The sequence below is a fragment of the Amphiura filiformis genome, chromosome 5 (genome assembly GCF_039555335.1).
Source record: "Amphiura filiformis chromosome 5, Afil_fr2py, whole genome shotgun sequence".
NCBI lineage: Eukaryota > Metazoa > Echinodermata > Ophiuroidea > Amphilepidida > Amphiuridae > Amphiura > Amphiura filiformis.
The window spans coordinates 26415146-26441589 of record NC_092632.1 but is presented as its reverse complement, the minus strand read 5'-3'; the positions used below and the strand labels follow the sequence as shown (position 1 = coordinate 26441589).

At 36.4% G+C, this 26444-nt stretch overlaps 2 protein-coding genes across 2 annotated transcripts in view; one reads left to right on the top strand and one right to left on the bottom strand.

Annotated features, from left to right (window-relative positions):
* Positions 1–998: 998 nt before the first annotated feature.
* LOC140152881 (alkaline ceramidase-like) lies at positions 999–12430 on the bottom strand. The gene is made up of 4 exons (XM_072175407.1): positions 12201–12430; positions 6864–7027; positions 1679–1935; positions 999–1140 (listed from the first exon to the last, which is right to left on the bottom strand). Exons 2-4 carry the CDS (start codon positions 6951–6953, stop codon positions 999–1001), a joined length of 489 nt encoding a protein of 162 aa, XP_072031508.1. The 5' UTR covers positions 6954–7027; positions 12201–12430.
* Positions 12431–12724: 294 nt separating this feature from the next.
* Positions 12725–26444, top strand: part of LOC140152879 (DIS3-like exonuclease 1) — a 29675-nt gene continuing 15955 nt past the window's right edge. The window contains 11 exon segments of the mRNA XM_072175406.1: positions 12725–12779; positions 17892–18046; positions 18772–18905; positions 19589–19740; positions 20532–20613; positions 21100–21250; positions 21845–21980; positions 22593–22643; positions 23032–23120; positions 24430–24542; positions 25013–25122. Of these exon segments, the coding sequence (XP_072031507.1) occupies positions 17908–18046; positions 18772–18905; positions 19589–19740; positions 20532–20613; positions 21100–21250; positions 21845–21980; positions 22593–22643; positions 23032–23120; positions 24430–24542; positions 25013–25122 (1157 nt within the window). The 5' untranslated portion in view covers positions 12725–12779; positions 17892–17907.

Here is a 26444-nt window from a genome sequence, read left to right as displayed (position 1 = left end):
GCCAGTATTTCAGAGTAGGTCCCATTTCCGGGCATTCGTTCATTGCATCAAAGTAAGCGAATAGCACGATGCCAGTGTACGCTGAGATGAAAACAATTATGTGCCAGAAACAGTGAAGATATGGGAACGAGAGCGCTTGCCACATGCTGCACATGAACATGTCGAGAAGCCAGCATGATACAGCGACGATCCAAAGGGCGGCACACGCCTTACCGAGATGAGATACTCGCTACATGTATTCCTGGAATTCAAAGAAATAACATTATTTTAGTCATTATCTCAACAGTCTTTATCTCAACATATGACCACTTGAACTATTATCAAAACTTTTCTAAGAAGTAACACAACTATATTATTCTGGTCTACATTGCTTGTATAAAAGATATACAAGACAAAAACCCAGAAAGATTATTGTTTCAATTTCACACACACAAAATTGGTGATGGCCGATCCCGCTTAAGATCTGCCTGCACTGCCGATCTCTATCACAATATTGGCAGACAGGCCACTCCCGATTAAGATTTAATTGTAGATTTTCTATATCCCAACCTTACAAAGCCATGGCATGGTTAATTTCCTATCTCAAAAAGAAAAACAGGGTCCCCATTTTTTTAGTAACACTATTGCTAGTGTGAGCTGTTTTCCATATCTCAAAATAAAATCTAGTTAGCAACACGGTCATCTTGAAAGTTCCTGTAAATCATATCAGTAGTGCCATTAGTGCATTAAAAAATCCTTAATTGAACAAAGTTAACCAGACTTAATTATTTCTGTTAACAAATGATTGCCAAAAGCAAACCTTTACCCCCTCTGCAATTGATTTTGGAGCCTATTAGACAAATTTCACAGAAATATAATGATTTGGGTATATTTAACTAAATCTAGACAGTTTTAGCCCAATTTGGCTATTTTTTACAGACAGAGCAGACTGCTGTCGATTTATGGAGGTACATATTTGCTCCCCCTAGCTATGGGCCTGAATAACGATGAAGACAAGCTTACCTTTGCAGTTCCAAATAGAGCATGTACACGCTGGGAGGGACAAACATAAACATGAAGTAAGAGTTGACTGCTGGATGGATACAGGCTAACGCTGTGGTACTCAGACAACCCAGCAAAATACAAATCTTGAAGTATTTCCTGTAGGAGTCAAAATATAGAATGACACAAAAATGGTGAGCTGAAATTCATGCTCATAATTATTCAACCTTATCAGATTGGGTGAGGATGTATCTCTTATAAAAGAAATGTTTGTAAGGTTGAAATAAATTTAATTTGTAAGTTTTTAATAGCATTGTTATTAGATAGCATGATTTGATCAAATCCGGCCAAAATTAAGAAAAATTTGAAATTTGAGTCATTGTCGCCATATCTTGCCCAGTAAACATGGAAACAATTCAAATAAATTGATGGCACGCATATGTACATATCCTATAAATTAAACTAATTTTGTTTTTGGGCCGGTTCTGTTTTAAACCATGGTCCCCTCAGGTGCCAGATATGCCACCTGGGATAGTGTGGGGGTGTACCTTGGCCAGCCAAGCTATCCATACACATAATGTGTGTTCGCATCATGCAATCACATCACATGGTATACTTGCGCTTGCAGTTATTTTGTGCTTAGAGGGTTTTTTTGATGATTGGTTCAGTTATGGTTAATGACATAAGATAAACCTACCTGTTCCCATTGAGTTGTGATGGATAATATCGTTTAGGATACCATAATGCGATGCCGCACCATACAACCCATATTATTGCTATCTCATCTAACAACTGACCAAACATACTAAGAGTTGTATGGAAATAGACGGACGAGGCTCCGACAACCATCAGAAGGACCCACATGATGTTAACGGATGGATTGACTTGACGGGCATATTGACGGAACAGATAGAGCAACAGGGGTGGCATTAGCAGGAACAGAGCATTGCTGACCTGAGGGAGAAAATCAACAACAACAAATTAATTTTATATTGATCCACATCTTATTCTGAAATTTCCAACACCACTTTGAGGCAAGAGGGAACAAATGAGAAGAAAGGACAGTAGTGAAACATCTATGTTTGTGGCAATTCAATAGACCTTATAAGAGAATTTTATTTGGCTAGGTTATAAAGCACTGCTGATTTGGCGCTGATTACAGCGTAAACACGCAAGTGGGGATCTGATTGGCTAATTGAATAACATCAACATCACTTCAGTACCTCATTCGCTGTTCAAGCTGCATAGCATCGCATGACCTAATTCTATTTACACAATAATTAGGAAAAGCAGTCTGGCAGTGCGGAAAGGATCTTGCCAAATACTATCTGTATCTGTCACGTTGGTAGAGTCTCCTTCATCAGGTAACATCAACAATCTAGACTTAACGAGCAGAACTTGGATGGATGCTTTTAGTTTTAATGTGAATTTTAGTTAACATAGACTTTGGTGACTTGGTTCTTGAAGGCTTCTGAGGAAACAGCATTGAAAGCTGATGCAGGCAGGTTGTTCCAGATGGGGATTGTGGAAGGAAAGAATGAGTCTCCATAACGGTTGGTCTTGTAGCGGATCTTTTATGTTTCTTGTTATGACCCCCTGGTTTGGTACACAAGATGGTTAGGAAGCAAGATGTCTACCAGCCCATGATGGATTTTGTACATCATGGTACACTTTTTCACCTTCCTACCGCAAGGTACAATCTTAGGGCCTTTATTGTTTATCATTTTTGTAAATTCACTTCCAAACTCTGTTAACTGTAAAACTATAATGTATGCAGATGACACAACTCTTATATGTAGTTCTAATGACTCATCACTTCTTCAAGCAGAATTAAATGATAATTTGTCTAATGTTGCCTCTTGGTTGAATGAAAACAATCTCACATTGAATATCAAGAAAACAAAACTCATGATTTTTGGCACAAGTTATATGTTGAATACATTTGATGATATTGATGTTTCATACAATGGTAATAATATTGAAAGAGTTGATAAATTCAAGTATCTTGGGGTTGTATTTGATGAATTATTATCTTGGAATGAACATGTAAGCCATATTTCTTCTAATATCTCAAAGCGCATTGGCATAATCCGTGAGACTTAGGTATTATCTTCCAAATGATACCCTTAAAATGCTTGCCAATGCCCTTGTCATGCCACACTTTGACTATTGTAGTCCTGTCTGGACAAATTGCATAAACACACTTTCAACTTCACTTCAAGTGCACCATAATAGATCACTTGCTCGTACTCTTTTGTCAGCAGATATAAGAACTCCTATTAATGATATGATGGAGTCTCTTAACTGGGATAAACTACATACAAGATGGGAAAAACAACTTCTGATTATTGTGTTCAAGTGCCTTACCCATAATGCACCATCTTACTTATCCTCTCAATTTATTTATATGGCCCATTTCACGGTTAGGCGCCACTTTTGGTCAAAAATACTCAAAATTTTCAAAATGGATTAAATTTCATTAAATAGGGGTTTTCTTATCCAAATAAGACCATATTTTCATAAAAATATCATTTCCCAGCTTAATTCTCGCTACTTCTCGAAGAAAATTATAATTTATTGTCTCATGTTATGTAATTTTTTAACAAATTTGATAAATATTGAGTAGGGTATATTTATAACTTTGACTGTCCAATACATATAATAGATATTGAACATAAATGAGTATGTCATAGGCTCCCTTCTGACCAAATTTGGGCAAATGTGGATGTGGAATGACAAATTTATGGCCACTTAAATGTAATTTTTGTGGTAAAAAAGGGAAATTGACATGAAAAGGTTTACTCAACAATTTTAATAATCAATGAATGACTCTGATATTTCACAGTTTTGAAGGTCATAATATGGGTAATGTTCACAAATAATATTAGCCAGTTTGAAAACATGGGTCAAATTCAAAGATTTTGATGTTTGTGAAAATTTGGATGTGACAGATGTGATGTGAACGGAAACCACACACTGTAAACCAGAGTATGTTTTAGAAAATGATGATTTTAAATGTTTTCACATACTCAGTAAATCCAATGAGATACATTGAAACACATCAACCTGTGTAAGTTTTCATTTTAAACATTGTATACAATTTATAGAAGCGGATGTGATATTTTTAATTGTGAACGGAATATTTCATTATTATGAACAGATTACTTGTCAAAAATATAAGCTTTCCCCACTTCTAACACATATATTTTGTGAGATTCTATTTAATTGAGCAATGCTAAATGTTTTTTCTGACCCTTCATATTTAATACTAATTTTTGACAAGCAAACTGTTTATAATACTGAAATATTCCGTTCACAATTAAAAATGTCACATCCACTTTTATGAATTGTATACACAACTGTCCCCTAAAGACAACAACAAAGTGCCATCAAATTACCATATATGGTGTGTGCAATATAATAAACCTATTTCAGAAAGACAAATATCAAGTTATTCGAGTAGTTTTGCCTAAAAACTACTAATTTTGAGGATGTGACATGTGAACGGAAATTGAAGCTTTTTGAATCTCCTGTCACAATTAAAGAAGGCATGCTGAATTAAAGATTTGTTGTGCCTTTTGATCCCCCACAAACCTGTAATGAAATAACTTCAAATTGGCATCCTAGCCCTATTCCTGTCTTAGTTCTTTGAAGAAACTATTTTGGATGTGACAGGTACCATGGATGTGACACATGTGAACGGAAACTTTGAAATGACATGTGCAAGCTAAGTTGATGAAGAAGTTTTCATCAAATGGTGTCATTAGATAGCTCATAGCAGGGGATTTTTAAAAAAAAAAAGAAAAAATTATGCCACATATTTGTTAATAAATTAAACTATTTGGAAAATTAATCGGATGTGACATAATTGTGAACGGAATTTGTTGGCAAAAATTCAAAATATCGCTGTATCTACATATTAAGAGCAACAAGTGTAATTTGTTCAACAAATAGTATCAAGACTCTGAACTTTACTAAAACACATTACTTTGCCATTCATGTGAAGTATTAGTTGATCTATTCCACATTGAATAAGGTACATAGATGTGAACGGAAAATGTCACATCCGAATTCAGAAATTTAAATGGTTGTCATGCTAGTTTAACTGACAACTAATACTTTGTTCATGTATGGCTGTTTAGTGCAACTTGTTCACTATATAAAAACAACAAAAGCAGCTGGTAGGCTCAACATAGTTTAAAGTGGCAGCATTGGAAAATAAATGTCTGTTTCCAGGTTGCTAGTGAAATGTGGTTTTTTGACCACTTCTGACCCCTGTGCACCCTGAAAGGTAAAAGCAGGAAGGCTGATTAAGCTAGTGGAGCTAGGCCATACAGAGACAATGAAAAATCACCAACAATAAATTCTGTAACCCCAATATTTTTTACACACCAGGCCAGATATGTTGAAAATCAAAAAGTGGCGCCTAACCGTGAAATGGGCCATATGCAATCTCTTCATACTCATGGTACCAGAAGCCAAACTTTCAATTCTCTTGCCATTCCAAAATGGAACATAAATCCTGGCAAGAGAACTTATCACTACAGATCATGTTATGCTTGGAATGAACTCCCTCATGACATCCGTAGAAACTTTTCTTCCATGACCCTTAATACTTTTAAAACCTGTATTTCAGATTTGTGATTAGATTTTATCAATTTCCACAAATGTATTCAACTTTTTGTCTTTTCCTTATATCTGATTGCCAAACATGTACATTGTTATAATATTATCAGTTTTTAATCATGTAACTATTAGTGTTACCAGACCTAATGTAAAAATGAACCTGATGTACAATGTAACTAATGTATCATGTAACTTTTGATTGCATGCATTGCTTTTATTTAAAATTGATCTCTGTTATGAAATTGTACAATGTATATGTATATTGTGAATTGTCACTCAGGGCCCCCTTGGAGATCAGTACTAGTTACTGAAGGGGCTACCCTGGTTAAAGAAAGATTAAATAAAATACGAGCTTCTAAGGATTGCCAATTCAACTCTCCTATCAATCTGGTGACTGTGCCTTCTTCCCTGATGTAGTTATTCTTGCAAAAGCGGGCCGCCTGGCGTTGAACTCTGTTAAGCTTGGTGTTGTTTAACTGATTGGATGAATCCCAAACACAACTTCCATATTCTAGCAATGGTCTAATGAGGGTGGTGTAGACAGGTGATTTAACCTTCTCGTTGCATCCCCACAGGTTACGCCGGACTAAACCCAAGACACGCTGAGCTTTAGACAGGGATACTATAGACAGGGATGCAAGTAGCTGTTAAAACACTTGATCTATTATTTTAGTAAACGCTAAGGATCAGGCTATGAGGGTATCACCCCGAAATCTGTAACAAAAAACACCAGAAAACTTGCATCCCTGTATAGTGGTGTTTGTTGGCTAAGTATCCCCCCACGCATGGTCAGTGCACCAATCTGCACCACTGTACAGTGTAGAGTACATGTATATAGAAAATGTACAATTCCTGAAAATATCTATAGGATTGGACCTTGAGTTTGGAAATGTGATCTTCAGATATTTATTATTTGAATCTAATTAGGTTTATAATTTCCAAAATGTTGATCTTTTTGTGACACTGACAGAAATATCAAAACATATTCAAATCCCATTGAAAAGAAGGTCTTATGCACTGTTATAACATTACAAACTGAGTTTTGGAATTAACTCTAATACTGGAACTTACTTTTTGCAATTATTGAGACATTAAATTATGTCTGGAACCACCAGACTTCATCAGGCAACTGACCCACTGGACTGGTCATGCGATAGTTGCAAAAAGTAAGTTTCAGTATTAGATTTAATTCCAAAACTCTGTTTGAAACTACTGGATGACTAAGAACATTCACTCATTTAACATTACAAACTCACCACATTATAGAATTCAGCTATGGATGCTACAACAGCATAATTATCCTCACACCAATCAATGGCAGCACTTCCACGTTCAAACTCCTTCATTGTTGCTTCAAATTGCTGGTGACAGCTAAATTGTTCACTTGATGCTGCTGATTAAAGTGTGTGTTGTATTAGATCTGCAATTCAAGAAGAAATATTTGGTTAATATATTTTACACTTTAAATTTTGCTTCTATAGAGTAATACTAGTAAGACCAATGAGTCAAAAAAGTTATCGAGTGATTTCAATTGGTAAGTGAAGTGTGATTGACTTGGTCAATAATGCAAACATAGTATGTCTTGCCTGGCTGACTTGCATCCTTTTTTTTTTTAAATACTTTCCATATAATTAAAAACTACCCCAAGATAATTATAATCGTTGCACACAATTAGGATCTCATTTCCCAAGTGGAATAATGGTTTTCTTCTGATCTTCCCATGAGAAAATAATACAACATTGGTTTTGCTTGGGTTAACAGCAAGATTCCATGTTTGACAATAACTGTAGAGATTTGATTGCATTTTGAAGATATTGTCATAAAATTGTCATAAATTGTATCATCGGCATATAATAAGACATATAATTTAAGCCATATTTCAAAATCATTGTTGCTTTTTTGACAAAAAAACAAACATATCCGCCAGATGTGCTTTGTCATGTTTGTCAAAACCTAATGACTTAAACCAACAATGGTCATTTCTAAAAAATGACAAAATTATTATACATGTATGTATGACAAATGCAATGCAATACACAATTTTATTACAATGTTTACTTTCAAACAGCAAACTACCAACAGATAAGAATTGTATTTATAGTGCAATTAGACAATGATTTCCTATGACAGATAACCAAAGCTACAGTACTGTTGATATCACAAGTGCATTGTTACTAACTCGTGACAACATCCGATTTTATTGTGCTCATTCAGATAACGGTAGGGTAACACATGATGTAAATCAAGTTCATTGACCGATACAAAACCTTACACATGTCGTGACTCCCTGTAGTAACTTAACAGTTCCTATGGCATGTACCGTGCATGGAAGAATCTCCTGATCCATTGATCATATCAAGTAATTAGTAAATCAGAATATTTCAATATTTCAATGGAATTTGATCAATAAACCAAATCAGCAAGCAAAAAAGTGCACTACAGAATTGGAAGTGATGCATATGTTGGGCTGTTAAGGCCATGTTTTTCAGCATCACCCAAGGACCATATTGATACATGTATCATGGTAAAAACCCATGCACTGTCACCCAAGTTCTTTATTTTTCCTTGGCTCTATTGCCCAAAGATTTATGAATTGAATAGCAAGTTAATTCCATTCAGAATTGCTTTTATTACTTGGTTATTAATGACAAATTTTATTTGAAGCAATTTAGAAATACATAACAATTAAAACAGTCAAGTTAGCACAAAGATTCCAGTGTGTGAGGTCCCAAGTTCGGGGTAGGATGGAAACTGTTCTCGAGAATATAAATGCTTTAGCTTCCCCTGGACAAGGAACTTGAATAGATTCCATAATACATTCAAGCATTGGGGAAAGGTTAAATGCACTGGACCTCGAATATTGTATTTAAAATAGGAAACTTCTGTCAAAGGGTACTGCCAAAATACTACTTCACACCTTTATTACCTCATGCTTAGACAAAGGAAATGTTCTACTAAATGGAATTACTGAACAACAGCTTAGGAAACTTCAACTTATAGAGAACTCTGTTGCACACATTTTGACAAACATTTGTTCCATACACACCTGCATGCACTCTAAGATCGTCAGACAAAGTTTGCACCAAAACTTTGGAACTTGCTTCCCTATAATCTGAGACAATCAATTTCTGTTGATCAGTTCAAATCTGGACTCAAGACTTTCTTAATCAATGCTGCATTATGTGATTTATCATGCATATACTGCTCTGTATTATGTTTTACATATATATTAAGTTTCTTTAGTTCATGTCGATTGTATTTTATATGAAATTGTATTATAGAGCTAACAATTTGGATAGTTGATTTGTCCTATCCAGCTATACTTTTTGTTAACTCTATTTTTATGTATTCTTGCTTGCATCTGGTGTTTTGCACCTTGGATTAGATTTAATTTTCTATATGAATGGCATATTATAAATGCTTATATTTATTATTATTTATTTGTACCAGGTTATGAAAGCATCACACTTGGTATCATTAAAGGAGTTTCTAAATTATGGAATGATCCTAAATTACATTGTGCGTTTTGTTGGCAACAGGTTCCGTATTTATTTTCATGATGCTGCTCTAGTGTACACATACACTCAGCAATACATTGATTTTATGAAAAATGTACATGGCAGCAAAGATGGTTTGGTAAGGGGCACTAAGCAAAGTGCTAGCAAGTGGCAAATATAACTGCAGTTTACGCTGTCTTGGAATTATTGGCAAGAGGTGCACTGGGCTTTGGATGAAGTATAGTGAAAACCCCTCACTCCATGTCCTAGACATGAACAATATACATAATAATGCGCTGGAGTCAATTGTTCTGCCGATGCATCACCCATGCTGTCAGGGACAAGTACTGTATTTCCTGGTGTTCCTGTCACAATTGAAGAGGTTTTTATGAAGCTGATGGAAAGCCAAACTTGTAGAGGAAGAAGATGCTAAAGCTTTCGAGACTCTCCAACAGCTTTGCCATACGATTGGAGAGGTCATTAGGTGCCAATGCATAGACAAATTACACTGCAGGAAGCAAAATCAACAGCAACAAATAACATCAGTGGGGAGAGAAGATTTGCAATGGTAGACGCTGACTCCAGGAATACACCAAACGTGTTGGTTGTAAATACCTAGTGAAATCCAACAACACTATAGAATGATTGGCGTCTAAGGACGAGGAAGAAAACGACAAAAGACTAAAGTTTGCCAGAAAAGACGGAAGAAGATTTGTCAAAAAAGATATAGAAAGAAAGAAGGACATAGCAGTGAAAGTGATGGAAAAGATAAAGGCGAAGAGACGTAACATCTTAACAGAAAAGGAATAAAACAGCAGAGAGAAAGCTTTCTTAATCCAACATATACTACATAGTGGTGGTATTTGGACTTCTATGGATCAGATGAGAAAAAAACTTGCTAGAAAGCAAGCCGTTTAAAACAACTAAAAGCCCAATATACAAATAAGGAAAGTGCAAAAGTGTGAAGAAGGAGCCAGAATATTGGTTTCCAAATGCTCTGATAAAGAACTTATACACCATGTAGAACAGCTGGTTCAAGTCCCAGTGAGCCCAACAATAAACATTGCAAACATTGAAGATGTTTTGAGAAACATCCCCATGGATTAGTAGGAAAGAGATTTTAAAAAATTGGGCAGATGATGAAACGAACCAAGTGTGTGAATGGCATGGCCATGTTGCAGAAGTGGTACATGTATCAGCAGACAATTATGAAGAATTTGTTTAACAATATGTTGATGATCTTTTACAACCAACTTATTTGAATGTGTCTGAATTTATAGCTGATATTCTTAAAACAAGGAAACATATCTGTGTTTTGGGAAGAAAGTAATTAAGTAAGAAAGGGTCTTGTAATATAGCTCTGTGACTTGTATTGTCAAATGGTTGGTATGCAAGTTAGCGGTATTTAAGTAAAATAATATATAGATATATATTTTCCTTCAGAATTTATATCAAAATAGATGGCGATCCAGATACATGTAGGTTAGGGTGGGCCAAAAAACAACTCTCGGAGAATTTTACTGGGGTACATAGTAGTATTGTGCTGAAATATCAGTAATATCGGAGCATGTTTCGCCCAGGCAGTAGATTTTCACAAAATCCCTACTTTTTTGCTATTTCTTACTGTATAACTCTATATAGAGAAATCAGTAGAAACAATCTGGGAAAAGTAGGCATTCAGATGCCATCCTAACCAATATTAAACACTTTGGGTAGTTTGTAAGGACCCTTTAAAACATCACCAAATAGCAAGCCGTCTCCAATTCTCCGAGAGTTCCAAGTCGATCCGAGAAAAAAGGTGTTTTTTGGCCCACCCTAATGTAGGTTGTCTGAAGATATGTGATTCATGCCAGACATTTTTTTGGCCTTTTTAGCCTACAAGTTGGCCTCAAATGACCTTCGACCTCAGTATGTGACCTTATTCTGCTTCCTAAAGCATTGAATCTGTTGTCAATGCAAACTAGAGCATCTGAAACAGATTAATTTTAGTTTTATTCATCATTATTAAATTCATTTTCTCCAAAAATGGTGTTTTCAGTGGCACAAACCTCACTCAGATGTGCCTGTCCCTACCCATGACCTTGTGCAATTATATTTTATAATACACGCGGGCCTGGACGGTTAACAGTACGCTTAACACGCTTAATTTGAAAAAGGAAATCTGCAAAACATTTAATATATACTAGTGTGTTTCTGCATGCATGCTTGCAGCACAATCATGACAATGCACTGAATGTAGTTTTTAAAAACGTAAACTTTAAAGGGGCATTTCGTGATCCACAGCCTCATCCCCCCACTTTTCTCAAAAAAAGTTGAGATTTTTATGTCACTGGAAACCTCTGGCTACATAATGTTTATGTACAAAATATTTCTTGCAGATTAATTCGTTTAGCAAAGATATCGTGAAATTTGAATTTCGCTCTGGTGCACCAGAACGAAATTACAACGCATTGACCTTGTATGGAGCAGTGCAAAACACATAATCATGCATAACTCACGAACGCAAAATCGGAATCAACTGAAATTTTGGGAATAGGTTTTTTTCGTGGATATCTAATGAAAAATGACATAAATAGAGGATGCTAGGATCACGAAATACTCCTTTAAGCTTACTAAAATTTGACAAATCATGTAAATATATGACTCGTCATACTACTTCACTAGACTGCTGCCCTCAGTCGTCAACCATCTGGATTGACGACTGAGAAAACTACGTGGAAAAAAAGTGACGGATTTTGCAACAGGATTCCTGTGGCATAGAGCGTGGGCAGGTGTGTCCAAATTGACCTTTTGACCGAGTTTGTTGTTTTTAGAAGTTCAGAGCGTGATCTTGTCACAGCAGCGCGGTACAGCGACGCGGTATACTGGCGCCGCTAGTCAGTCGCTTTCGGCGCACAACCAAAGTCGCATTGAATAGTTTTCAGAAGTCCGTCATGATATGGGCTGTAAGATAATCAGTCGTCACTACGAAGCATACACAGTACATGCGAAGTGTAGACGGCTGATTGGAATTAGTCTACTACTTCACCTGTCTCTACCACGCACAGTTCAGTCAGTGTTTAATAATTGTGAACTACAAAGTCAAAGCAAGCTTACCTTAAATTACTTGATAAACTCACAAAACGATTTGATCATCTAATAAAAGTTGCGCCATGAATTCGTCGATCTTGATCTTGTCTCCCCACAAATCTAATCATCATAAATAATTTGCTTCCGTCTTTGTCATGTTTGTTCCAGCTGTTTGACGTAAACATTAGCATGTGATCATCTCGTTCTTGCCATTTGTGTATGTTAAAATTAAGAAGGGAGAAAGAGTGGGGGTTCGTGTTTTGCAGGCCAAAACTAGAAATGAAACTACTTGGGTTTAATGCCAAATAATATTATTTAGGAAATTATGACCTAACAAAATTACTTTTTTCAACACAAAATATCACAATTAATGCAAAATGAGCTAAGATTTATTATAAATTAAATTTACTGATCGTTAAATGGATATACATGAAGGGAAAATGTTTGAAATTGATATTGAGGAACAAATATCCTGGAAGAGCCTGTCATGGCGGCGCCCACGGAAAGTTTCATTTTTCAAAGTCAAAAGCTGCTGCAGTAGGTTGTTGAACTTGTTGTGCATATTTTGAAGTTTGTACTCGTTAACTAAATAAATTATTGTAATAGGTATGATGTGGTACTGTTAAATTTACTTTCGTTTAACTAGATACGACGAATATAATTTTTTTCTTGTTAAAATTTAATAAATAAATATTAAGGCATAAGCTTACATGTATGATGTAGTAGGTATGAGAGGGAAACCTCAGTTAACACATTTGCTAGTCAGCCAGAATGGCTTAAACCGGCAATACATATTTACATAGAAATTTAAAAGAACTGCTATAGCCAAAATAATAAATTCTCAATCATGATGAGAGCCTACTTGAACTTGGGTACGCACAGTTATTTGCGCCGAGCGTACTACGCAAAGACCGGCGCTTACGGCGCAAACACAGCTTTTGAGAATTGACCAATTACACGGTCGTTGCTAGGCAAAGTCAAGGTTCGCTCATGCAGGTCGCGCAATTGTGTTATTCTATGAAAAGTACGCTGACGCAGAAGGTACATCGATCCTCTCATCATGGTAGGTATTATAGAAGGAGAATTCACGAACCCAGTTCCCTTTGTACTATGATTCTGGTTCTGGTAAGCCGACGTTGTGCTAAAAGCATATATTAAAGTCAACTTGACCGATGAGCTCGCATGGAGATGTGCAGAAAAAATTAATGAATTGTATTAAGTTGAACATCACTGCAATGTAGTGCCGTACTATTACGCTGACTTTCGTATTCGGCGAGGAGGACGATTTCGACCTCCTGGTTTGTTTACAAACAGAGAGGTAGACAAAGGACCGTTCCGCTTGTCCAAACACTCAAGTATCAGAAGGATGGTCCACAATAGCGTGATTCACGTAACATGAATAGGGATTAAAAAGCTGTCACGTAGAACCATGTGCTTCTATTGTCCAATTTGCCATCAAGATTTCATATGGAAACAGTTCAGACCCAGTACACGATCATGTCAGAAATTAATATTTTGTTCTGGGTCTGATTATTCGGACTAACTGCAATGGTTGCGCAGTGATGACTTGAAGCTCTGCAAGGTTTTTGCTTCAACTACTTCGGCAGGCAGTTTATTCCACAGTTCAATTGATGCGGGGAAAAATGAATATTTGTATGCATCAATTCTGGTTGCTGGCTTGATGTATTTCTGGTTATGAGGTCTGCTTGATCTTGGATTTGGTGTGAGATATTTACTCATGGAGATGTCAATTAGTTCATGGCGAATCTTATGAGTCGATACTGAGCAATCAGGTATGAATGGTGCACTATCGATTTGCTAAGCTTCTTATCTATTGAGCTTGGCCGGTTATGAACCACCATTATCTCGACTTCTAAGCAGAATGACGTCATTTTTACCCACAAAACAAAGCATTGTGGCCGTGACCATAAACAAAGGAAAACAATTTACTTCCGGTAATTTTATAACACCAATATTTCTTATGGCCAAGCTTGGCGGATCATAGAAACAACATTGCCAGTCTTGGAAAACCTTTCCAAATCATTTCCACTGGTTTAAAAGTCCCGCAGACACCCGCCAGTATTACTAATCATGATCAGAAAAAATACATAAATTGACCGTAACTTTGAAAGGAAATGAGGGAATTCGATCAGGTTTTTGCTAGTACATCAACTTGAACTCGGAAACACAATGATAGGGACAGATTTAAGCAGTGGCCCGGTGGCCCGGGCCAGTTGATTTTGCCTCGGGCCAGTAAACTTCCAACAATGCTGGCCCGGTGGGCCACTAGATTTTTGATCCTGATATGACATGAGGCAAGATATCAGTGATGGACACAACTGGACACAGTTTCTGCTCCGCTTGTCACCTGTACATGTGTGTAATTTATATTTTTATTTAATGATTTTTTTGTCTATTTATTCTTATCCTTGCGTTGCAAGCAAGTTGGAAATATACGGCCGCTTTTTACGGCGATGTAGGCCTACATACTATTTCCAAACTCTTTCATGCTCTATCTGATGATGATAGCGATATCGCAAATACCGCAAACTTGAATCTTTTCTTTTGAGAACTTTTGGAACTATAGATTTTAGGAAGGACTACTGACTGAACTTGTGTTAGTGACTAGTCTCTCTATATGCTCAGTACAAAACAATTAAAAATGTTCAGGTTTGCTTGAATTAAAGTGGCACCATAGATCCTGGAAAAGATTTTTAGGGTCCATGGTGGCACAGAATAAAATAATGTTAACACACAGGTAACATGTGTCAAGTTTGGTAGGTCTAATTGGTAATCTCTAACTTTAAAAGTCGCATTGGAATGTGCAGGCCCATGACCAGGATTTCTAAAAAGTGGACTCTTGTTCAAGATTTGGACCTTTTATGACCGACAAGGACTGAAAACCTAGATTTTTTCACTCACTACGCTCGTGAATGGGTCATTTCTTCACCACCTGCCCCCTGGTTACGGGCATGGGAACATGCTTCTTTATTTGCACTTTTTGCAGTAGAACATATTGAAAAAGTTGGGCCAGTAAATTTATTGCAGGGCCAGTAGATTTGCCATTTCACTGGCCCGGAAGGCCAGTAGAAAACTGAAACCTAAGTCTGTCCCTGCACAATGACGCAATCGAAGATCATGTGACCGATGCAAAAGGGCACTAATACCATCCATTTCCGGGTCACCTGGGGGGGTCTGTTTAAATTAAATTTTAAAATAGATAATCGATATTGTCGCATAACGATCATAAACATCAAAGGCCGTGTTTGAGGCCTTGAGGGACTGCACTGATTAAATCCATTCAAGTGATGACTCGCGTTGAATAGCGTAATCTGCTTAAACCTATTGAGTGGATTAGGATTTTTCTGTGGAACCTCCTTCTATAATACCTACCATGCTCTCATGATCGAGAATTTGTTATTTTGGCTATAGTTCAAGGAAACGGTACATACATATGTTGTCTATACTTCACTTGACCCAAATATATGATATTTTTTGGTGATGAGACACTCGCACATGGAATTTTAGAGGGATTTTGATAGCAGTTCCATTAAAAAAAGCTGCTATCATCATGAGACTAAGATCTAGAAACACCCCCCGAAATGCCGTTTTGGGGAATTTTGCTAGCAGAATCTTTTTGACGAAAGTCAATTTTTGACAAGATGTAACCTTGCTATGGAAAGTGCTATGACAAAAAGGTTTTCAGTTTTGGCTTTATTTACTCAAGGGCTTTAATTTGATATATAAAATGATGCAGTTTGATGGCAAATTTGAATTCACCTGGTATACGTACATGTAGGTATGAGAGGGAAACCTCAGTTAACACATTTGCTAGTCAGCCAAAATGGCCAAAACCGGCAATTCATATTTACATAGAAATATAAAAGAACTGCTAGCTCAAGAAACCTACATAAATATGTTGTCTACACTTCACTTGACCCAAATATATGATTTTTTATGGTAATAAGATACTCGCACATGGAATTTTAGAGGGATTTTGATAGCAGTTCAATTAAAAAAAAGCTGCTATCATCATGAGACTAAGATCTAGAAACACCCTGAAATGCTGTTTTGGGGAATTTTGCTAGCAGAATCTTTTTGATGAAAGTCGATCTAACAAGATGTAACTTTGCCACGGAAAGTGCTATGACAAAAAGGTTTTCAGTTTTGGCTTTCTTTACTCAAGGGCTTTAATTTGATATATAAAATGATGTAGTTTGATGGCAAATTTGAGTTCACCTGGCATACCTATTACATGCCAGGCGCTGTAAAAGCTAGTACGAGGAACCCATACCATACTTCAATAACAAAAATGTCATACCGATAAATGACACATCTGTTTTGCCCGGTTTTTTTAAGTTTGCCTTGCGAACTATGTAAAAGCATTGTAACTGCAGTGCAATCTGTTCACTGTGAGCTGAAGAGGATTCTCTCAGTCGCGGTTGTTCTATCTATTGCACTTACCCACTTCTCACATAGACCTGTCAAAGGAAGCCACTGTTCATAAGACGCTAGTCCGAATAATCAGTCCCGGAACAAAATATCAATTTCTGACATGATCTAGACCTGTATGAAAGGTGAATTCAAATTTGCCATCAAACCGCATCATTCTATTTATCAAGTTAAAGCCCTTAAGTAAAGAAAGCCAAAACTCAAAACCGTTTTGTCATAGCACTTTCCGTAGCAAAGTTACATCTTGTCAAAGATTGACTTTCATTAAAAATATTCAGTTTTCAGCCAACATTTAATGCATCAATTAAAAAACAAAACAGCATAGTCTCATGATAGTGCAGCTTTCAGTCTATGTGGAACTGCTATCACAATCCCTCTAAAATTCCATGTGCGATTGTCTCATCACAAAAAACAATTATATATTTGGGTCAAGTGAAGTGTAGACAACATATTGATATATTTATTAGGTTTCCTTGACAAATCTTTTCTTTTAAATTTCTATGTAAATATGTATTGCGTTTGGGCCCCGGTTTAGGACAATTTGGCGTAACGATCGTGTGTAGATCCGAAGGTAGAGTTCTTGAGTAATATGTGTGCACCCGGGGTGGTGAATTTCTGGTACACCAGAACGAAATACAAATTTGACAATATTTTTGCTAAACAATTTAATCTGCAAGAATTTTTTTGAACATAAACATGTAGCCAGAGGTTTTCAGACTTTCCAGTGGTATAAAATATTGACTTTTTTTGTGAAAAGTGTGTGTGTGTGGGGAGGGGGGAGTGAGGCAATGGGTTACGAAATGCCCTTTAAGGTTTTAAATTTGGGTTCCCCAAAAATCTTACATTTATAAAGGGGGGAAAAGATTTTTTGGCATGTCAGATGTAGGGGGATATTTTGGGCATGCCCAAAGGGGGATGGGGAAGCCATTTTTGGCAAGACCAATTTGAGAATTCACCCCCGGGAATTCACCACCCGGCTACAGTTTGATCAGCTTGTAATCGGCGGGAATAGAACTAGGCTTTTATCACTACGCCAAATAGTAGACCCACATTAAAAGTGTCATGTAGTTGACCATTTTGGTCTCTATTGTGTGTGTTAAAGAAAATAGACAATGTATCGGACCTGAATGAATAATTTTTGATGCTTCTGGCAAAATGTCACAACACAGTTCTCGAAATAAAATATAAAGATATTAATCCGTAATGTTATAAGGCCCGCCGATTAAGAGCTGATCAAAGTATAACTGGTATTTTATGCTTTTTCAGATATGTGCTAAAATGAATGATGGATCTTCTTAAAATAGACAAGATTCGTCAGTATAAAACCCGCCAAGGTTTTGTGAAGCGAATAGTCCAGGAGCACTATCTAAGAGAGGATGTACCATGCAATAGCGAGCTGTGTCTAGCTGGATGCAGACAAAGTAAGTGAAATAGTAGATTTTTGGCTTTCCTTTGAACAGAATGTTCCCTTTTCATTTTCAAGCAACATTTATGTATTATGTACACAATGACAGTGGTGTAGCTAGGGGTTGTGGCACTTGGGGCCATGGATACATAATGGCCCCCACCTTCTTGCAGGAATTGCAAGTGGAGTGCATGAAAATGTGAACATTAATACCACTAATTGATTTTGGTTATAATGAAATTGAATTTTGGTCTTAAATTGATCTTTCAAATGACTATTTGTGCTGAAATGCACACACAAATTTTGACTTTCATCTCTTGGAATGGGCACAGAATCGATGGTGAATTGGTCAATTCGGTACCTCCTAAGGTACTACCCAGGGCACGTGCCCCCCTCGCTGGAAGGGGAAAGAAGTGTGACATGCACTTGGTGAAGGTGTAACAATTCATGTGTGTATGGGCCGCAATGAACATTGTCAAGGGCCGCATATGCCCCATAGACAGCAGATTGGCCACACATGACCAGGAACAGGCGATTTGCGCGGAACTTTTTTTCCGCGCAATTGGCTATTTTTTTTTCCTATGGGCAGGGATACATGATTTGCACTGAAAAAAGAGTTCCGCGCAATTCCGCGCAATTTGCTATTTTTTTCCGCGCAAATCGCCTGTCCCTGCACATGACTTACAACATTATAAGCCCAAGTTGATTATTGTATAATTGTAAATTTGTTATTCCCTACAGCTGCCAATTGTGTTGTACCTGCTGATGTAACCCATTACCTGCTGCCAGATTGCCAGACAGCAAGTGATTACTTGGATATACTAGAACTACCTGAATTGATAGGCATTGTCTTCTTGCAGACTGTATTGCACCATGTAAGATGGTTTTGATTGTATTATATTTGGGTCAATCTGCATTCTCTGTAGCCTATATTTTGCTTTAGATGGAGTGATGTGAGAGGAATAATTACTAAAGTGATGAGTCTACACTATTTCTAATTTTATTGCCCTGCATTGAGTAAAAGCTGGCTGGAAAATTTCTATAGAATTACAATCCAGGTCTTTATCCCTGTTCTTTGATAATCTGTGGTGCAATTCAGAGGAATGTAGTGTAGGTCGTGGGGATTCCTAAAATTTATGGGAAAAATTCACATATCTTCTTTATGGAGGGTGCCATTAATTTCTGGAATAGCCCAGTATGCATAATGCACAACTTTCTTTCTTTGAATCCAATAATGGAGTAATCTACAATAACATTTTGTGATATTAAGTGATAGAACCTAATAAACCTTATAGGGTTCCCTTGGTAGTACATGTGAATTCATCGGTGTCCAAATCACACATTGCATGTTGTGCTGTATTATATAGGAAAAGGGGACTATTACAACATAGATAAGAGGCCCACACATTGTACATCAGAACATAGAAACATAAAGCTTTACAATGTGATCAATATACTTACACACAATTCTTAACATTATAATTTATATCAGTACCATCAAGGTGAAGAAAGAATCATACATCACAAAATATTTGCTTTCCTTTGTTACTGATCACAGGTACGACACAGCAGTGGCAAGCGTAGCTATCAGAGATTATACAACAAAGTGAAGGATATGAGGAGTAGATGTACAGTTTTTGCCAATGAATTCTGTCACTATGCATACTGCAGTAGAGAACCGGGGGAGGATCACGTACAATGGCAATTCAGGTGAGAATGTACTTGTATTGAACGGTATGTGTTGATACACCCCATTACACCGTAACCATTTATGTGTGTTGTAAATGAAGGGCAAAATTTATATTTAAATTACATGCTAGTTTGTGTGTTGTGTAAGTTGTGGCAAATATACACAAAACCTGGCAGCCCCAACCTGGTTCACAAGATAGACACCTTTGTTGTAGTTGTTGCGGCTTTTAGCATTGGCTGTGTAAAACAAATTAACAGTCTATGCTTTCAGGAGGGTTATAAGGCTAATAGATATTGAAACACACTACTAAAAGTTTAAGGGTAAAAACCTGTGTTCACAGACCAGAGTGCCCATCTCTCTTTCGAACCAACTTGGGCCATACGTCTCCACATACTGATGCTGCGGGGGATTGCTACACACCCTCCACAGAGAGTCTGTTACCTTCCGGACATTGAATAAAGCCAGTACCCATTTGTACACCTGGTTGAAGAGTTGAAGGCAATAAAGGTGAAGAGCCTTGCCTAAGTTTGTAACATGTTGACAGTACTTGGATTTGAACCCACAACCTGGAGTGACCTTACAATTATGAGTGGAAGTCTTAGACCGCTGTGCCAACTTGCCACCTTAATAAATGAAAATAATCTATATCAGGTTCACAGGAACTCACATATCACAGACGTCTCTTTTTTACATATGGTCTTTGAATTCACAGACTATATGTAAGATGACATCTGTGATATGTGAGTTCCTGTGAATATGATATTGTATGTTTTAATAGTAAGAATTTTTTTTCAATGTTGTTATGTTACAGAGTTGTCTATGAGAGTGCAGTATGGTATTACAATCACTTAGCTGGCCAGAAGCCTATTGTGTTGCTAACTGAAAATGAAAAGGTAGATAGTGAAATGTATAATGAATTATTTGCATAACTAGCCAGGGACACTACTATAAAATTGCTTAAAACTATTTGACTTTGGGAGCATTTTGCTGTTAGATACCAGGTGTTTATACCTAGCTTGGGTGCAATATTTTTGGCTCCATGCTTGACAATCTAATGTATATAGTTGATTCACCATAGCACTATTAGTCTATTTGCCTTTATTTAAAAAGAGTTTTTGATGTAGTATATTTGTATGTGTAGACTCTGCATAAGACATATATCTGCATTAGCTGCCATATGTATGATTAGCTATGATGAGTTCACTAATGCACAATGCATACCATGTAAAGGATTGCAGGAGTGTATGTACTATGCATAAGAAACATATCACATGCAGTCATACATATAGCAGATACTGGAGATACGTCTTTGTTCCGCTGAGCCATTAAAATGATCTCCATGATGATTTTTCCAAACCTGGTTGTCTTTACACATACAGGTTATTGAGGAATATGGCAGTAAGACTGCTGGAGTCTATGTCCTGTCTATAGGCAATTATCTCAACATGTTCTGGCCAGATCTCAATCAAGCACTGGATATTTATGAGTCCTTGAAAGCATCACTTGCTGAAGTTGAGTCTCAGTCTAAAGGTTTGTGTTTTGTTGCTGGTTATTATCAACTAAAGAGGTTAAGACTGAGGGAGTTTGGGTTCTTGTATGTTTGTGTGTCGCTTGGGCCATGCACCATGCGCTCAGTAAACTTCTATCCCCAGTGTGTACATGTTTGCCGTTTGTGTGTAATGGGGATTTCCAGGTGAAATCCATACACCCCCTATGGAAGACATGACCTTAATCTTCCACACAGGAGTGTGAATGGGGTTACCTGAATGGGTGACTCCATTTGAAATTTACACCCCCCTGTGTGTGAGATTAAGGTCATGTCCTCCATAGGGAGTATATGGTTTAAAACTAGAATATCCCAATGCATTGCACAAACATTTGTGATGCCCATGTCATGCATTAAGATGCTAATTCTTATTTGAATTTGAGCCATGCTTGAGTTGTTTGACACAAGCAATGAAATGATTGGCCCTCTTGAATATGTGAGAATTCTCATTGCATATACAACACACTGTACAAAGCATAGGGACTTTGTGTGTTGGGGTGCTATCGCTACATCTGTGTGTATTACACTTTTGGGCCTAAGATTGAATTCATATGTTCTATCCTCCTTGTCATTCCTAGGAAGCAGCAAAGAATACACAGAGTACCTCCCTATGGATGTATTATCAGCAGGAATTAAATCAGGACGATATATAGATGGTGCCATCAGGGTGAATAGACATCATGCACAGGAAGAAGCATTTGTTTCAAGAAATATGTAAGTGTGTTGAAGTTTAGTGGTTTAATTGAACTTTTGAGAATACAGAACTCTACTTATGATTTTACCATAAGTTTATTGATAATTTTGCTAAAAACCTGTTTATGGCATTGAGCCTTTAATATTTTAGCAATGTGCAGCTATGTACACATATTTTGGTAATTTGAGTGGTGGAAGATAACATAAAACCACTGTTTAGTGGTGGTACCTGGGACACCGCCCATGCCATCCACCATAGCAAGGTACAGTCCTGATCAAGTACCCTAAACTTTGGTGTGAGTGGGGATTTTTGGTTGGGATTCTGAAAACTCTCCACACAACAGAGACACCAAAATATACTATAAACTGGACTTTGAAATGATTTTTTTTTTCAAAATGAAGCTATAAAGTATTTGCCACCTTTCCACAAAGACCACCTGCCCCAGCAGAGATATTACTCTAGTAATAGAGATATTACTTTTATGTGGTTTAATGAAAAATCACTTAAAAGGCTCTCTTGCCGATTATGTACAGATTTTAGCAATAATAATTTGTAAGGCAAGTCATCCGTATGTTTTGTATTATCAAATATAAATCATTTATTACAAAATGTATGTTATATATTCTTTGAAGACGATCAAGTGATCAGAAGTCTGATGTTCTTATAGCAGGAAGAAAAAATAGGTAAGGACCTTCTTTCAAACTTTCTAAATTATTGTAGAAGATAGCAATGTTAGATCACAATAAATTTTATGTTAACTGTCATAATTGTGTGTGCACAATAAAAGTATATGTAATGGAAATTGAAGGTATTATTTAGTGACCAAAAGTATTTCATTCCAGCAGACTCTTCATCAAAGGCAACCATTTTTTGATTTTGCTAGTGATTGTGCTAGATTAAAAAAACTAAGACCACCATAATTATATGTTCATAAGTTTTGGTTACCTTTCCTTCAAAGGTAATAATTTGGTTGAAATGTGTTTTGAATTATTCCTTGTTGATGACATTCATCACATTGGCCATTCCGGGACCATACAAACAAACACTGTATGTCAAATTATTTCTCAACAGGAATCGTGCAGTAGATGGTGACATAGTTGTAGTAGAGTTATTGCCCCAAGCTGAGTGGACTGGAAGAATTATATCTCTCAAAGCGGCTGGTAAGTCATGTTCATTCTGTTTCTTCTGCCCAAAAATTAAAATTTGCAAATTTCCATCGACAAATGGCTGGTACCCCTCAATCTCAATTGGATAACTTACAATGTAATTAAGGCCAGTGTAATGGGAGAGAACATGGACCTTTTCGAGCATCATTATTTCTGAATTGTATTTCAAAAGTATATAAAACTATACATTTTTGGAAAGAAAATGAGTCAAGGAATCCCATGATGACGTAAAAAAAAAAAAAAATCTTGAGTGTTTGAAAAAATCACAAAAATTCACTTTTTTACCCCATTTTTTTTGTGACAACTTAGAAAAAAATCCGTTCAGAGTAAAAAAAATTCAGTTAGCTTTTCATAAAGAAGAGACATGAACTTACGGAAGGTTTTTTATTTTTTGAAATTAAATCTCTTTTTTCAAATATTGAAAAAACATGTGAAAAAAAACAATTTTGTCACTTTATTAAGCTAAAAATTGCACAGAATGGTGTATATTTTTGTTTAAAACAAATATTTTGAAAAAAATGAGAAAACCTTCCCTAGGCTTTGATGTACTCTAAACGATAGTGCAAAAAGTTAACCTTTTGCTTGCATATTTTTCGAGTTATCTTGTCACAAAAATCGTGCAATATTGTCAAAAGTGAACTCTGAGAAATCGACGTTTTAGTAAAAAAATGTCAAAATTATGCACAAAACGTCCTTATACTTTAAAACGGTAAGACTTTCATGCTTGTAAAAGCTGTATCTGGTGCATGGTCTAAATATGCATCTTTTTGCACCAATAAATCTGTAATGTCTGCTTTCAGTGCGCCAAAATTCAAAATAATTAAAAAATCTAGGTGGCATTTTGACTGCAAATTTTTGTTTTGTTTACACCACATTTGCTGGCATGAACAACAAACCGAATGCGCCCTAGACTGCGTTGGACATATCTGCAGCAGAATTACGCCACACACGCTAAGCTTAATCGCTGCGTAATCAAAATATTTCGCATTCGCGCATTTCTGACTCATTATTTCCGCCAATTTACTAAGCTGTCTTGAGCCATGTGACTTTTTAGAGTTGAAAAGAGTGAAACAAATCAAGCAAAAATACAAGTAAATATTAGCAAGTTGTATTTTATCAGTTTCAAGTGAAAGAATACATCTTAGTGTTGATAAATAGCAAGAAATCTCAAATTCGGGCGTGAACGAATATGTCTTCCATTACTCTGGCCTTAAATTCAGGTGAGTTGAAACCATCCAAAAGGATCAACCAAATCCAAATTTTTTATGTTAACTTACAATGTATCTATGTTTCAATATGACAGGCTCAGATGATGTTGGTAGTGAGAAGAGTGAATCTATGCCATGTGGAAGAGTTGTTGGAATTCTTCAGAGAAACTGGAGGGACTATGTTGTATCACTGCCGGATGATTTAGAGGTAATTGTAATTCTAGGTTAGAATCAAATTATTTGTAATTTTAATAGGGGCAATTGTTAAGGATAAAATATTTAATTTGTCTGTTCATTTGTGAAGAATTTTGCAGTAAAAATTACAGGTGTTGGTGACTCTTTCTGTTTAATTTTTAATATAAAAACAATATGAACATTACTGAGGAGAGAGGGTAGGGACACACATCCATACATAGATTTGCATCATTACCTCTTATTGTACCATCAATGAACTCTAGTCGGCGAAAATGAACAATCATCATTATATGCATCCTTGGTGTGTGTGTCTTTTTTAAATTACAAAATGGACAAGTTTTTATGTTTTTGCATGATAAATCAGTCGATTTTGATGTCAGCACTGCTGAAAGAACGAAACCATATGAATGTTTTTTCATTTGGGTACAAAATGCAATTGGCCATTATCATTTGAATACTGTGTTTAACTGTTTCTTCTTGCAGCAGCAGACTGGAGGTGGTCAGAGTGATAAGATCTTAGTGATTCCATGGGACTACAGCATTCCTAAGATACGCATTAGTACAAGACATGCACTACAGCTAAAAGACCAGAGGTAAAATGAAATAAATGGATTGAAATTTGAAATTGGGCTATTCCAGTTGAAATCCATACACCCCTTATGGAAGACATGACCTCAATCTTCCACACAGGGTGTGTGAATTCCAAATGGAGGTACCTGAATAATAGTGACTCAATTTGAAATCTATACTCCCTGTGAGAGCAATTAAGGTCGTGTCTGGGTGTATGGATATAAACTGGAATACTTGCCTTTGCTGTCAGAGGTGAAGGCTTATTTCCAAGGTAATCATAATATGATGTAGATAAAATGTTGCAATGCTGTTAACTTGAAGGAATTTGGGCAATAATTTTGTTTAACTGTTGCCCAAAATATTAGGATTATGGTTGGGAATTAGGGTTGGGATTAAAATACTAGGATAAGGGTTTTGGATTATGGTTGGGGTTGATGACTGCTATTCTTAAGTTGCTCTGTATTTTGTTAGCACCTTCCCAGTGTTCGATTTTCATCTATTTTTTTGTGTAGCAAAAATTGCTACTCACTTTCAGATTTGAGTAGCAATTCCAAAATTTTGAGTAGCAGTTTGTTTTCACCATATTTTATCGATTTTTTGTATTTTCTTATCTTCTCACAGATTACTCAATCCCAGTACTCAATGCTTAAAAAAATGTTATGCAACTGCAGTGTTGCAGACCGAATGTGGTTCAAAATTCGGCACCTAAACTTCCTAAGCTGATTATCGTGTACCGTGTGCCCTTTCTAAACGCAAATTTTCCTTCAGTAATCAAGAGAAGTCCTACATTTTTGAGTAGAGGAAACTCACTAATTTATTAGCTGAAGCATTAAAATAATGTGAGGAATCTATGAAATCCTAAAAATCTTGTATAATTTTGGAAGATTGTCACCAAGGACACACGATATTTCCATCTCACCACTGAACTATACACCATATAAACAGTGCTACTTCTATGACGTCATAAAATTAATATGCACGTTTTTAGTTATCTGGTAATACATGGAAGTTTGTAACACAACACATCATGGAAAAAAAATTGCATACAAGGGAGGATACTGTATTTAGTTTAATGGCGTAAACATCACGATTTAGGGACTTTTGGGTCATATTTTTGTGGATTATTTTCTTGGAAATGGAATTTATGGAAACATTTTGACTTCGACAAATGGCAACTTGCAAATGATGGTATATCAGCGTGGTTCACGATCGCAAGTAGGCATTTTTCCCCAATTTTTGGGATCGCATTTTTGCTACTGGTCTGTGTAGTTGAGTAGCAGTTTGTAAAAAATTACTCGCATTTTGCGATGCGAATCCAGGTAAATCGAACACTGCACCTTCCATT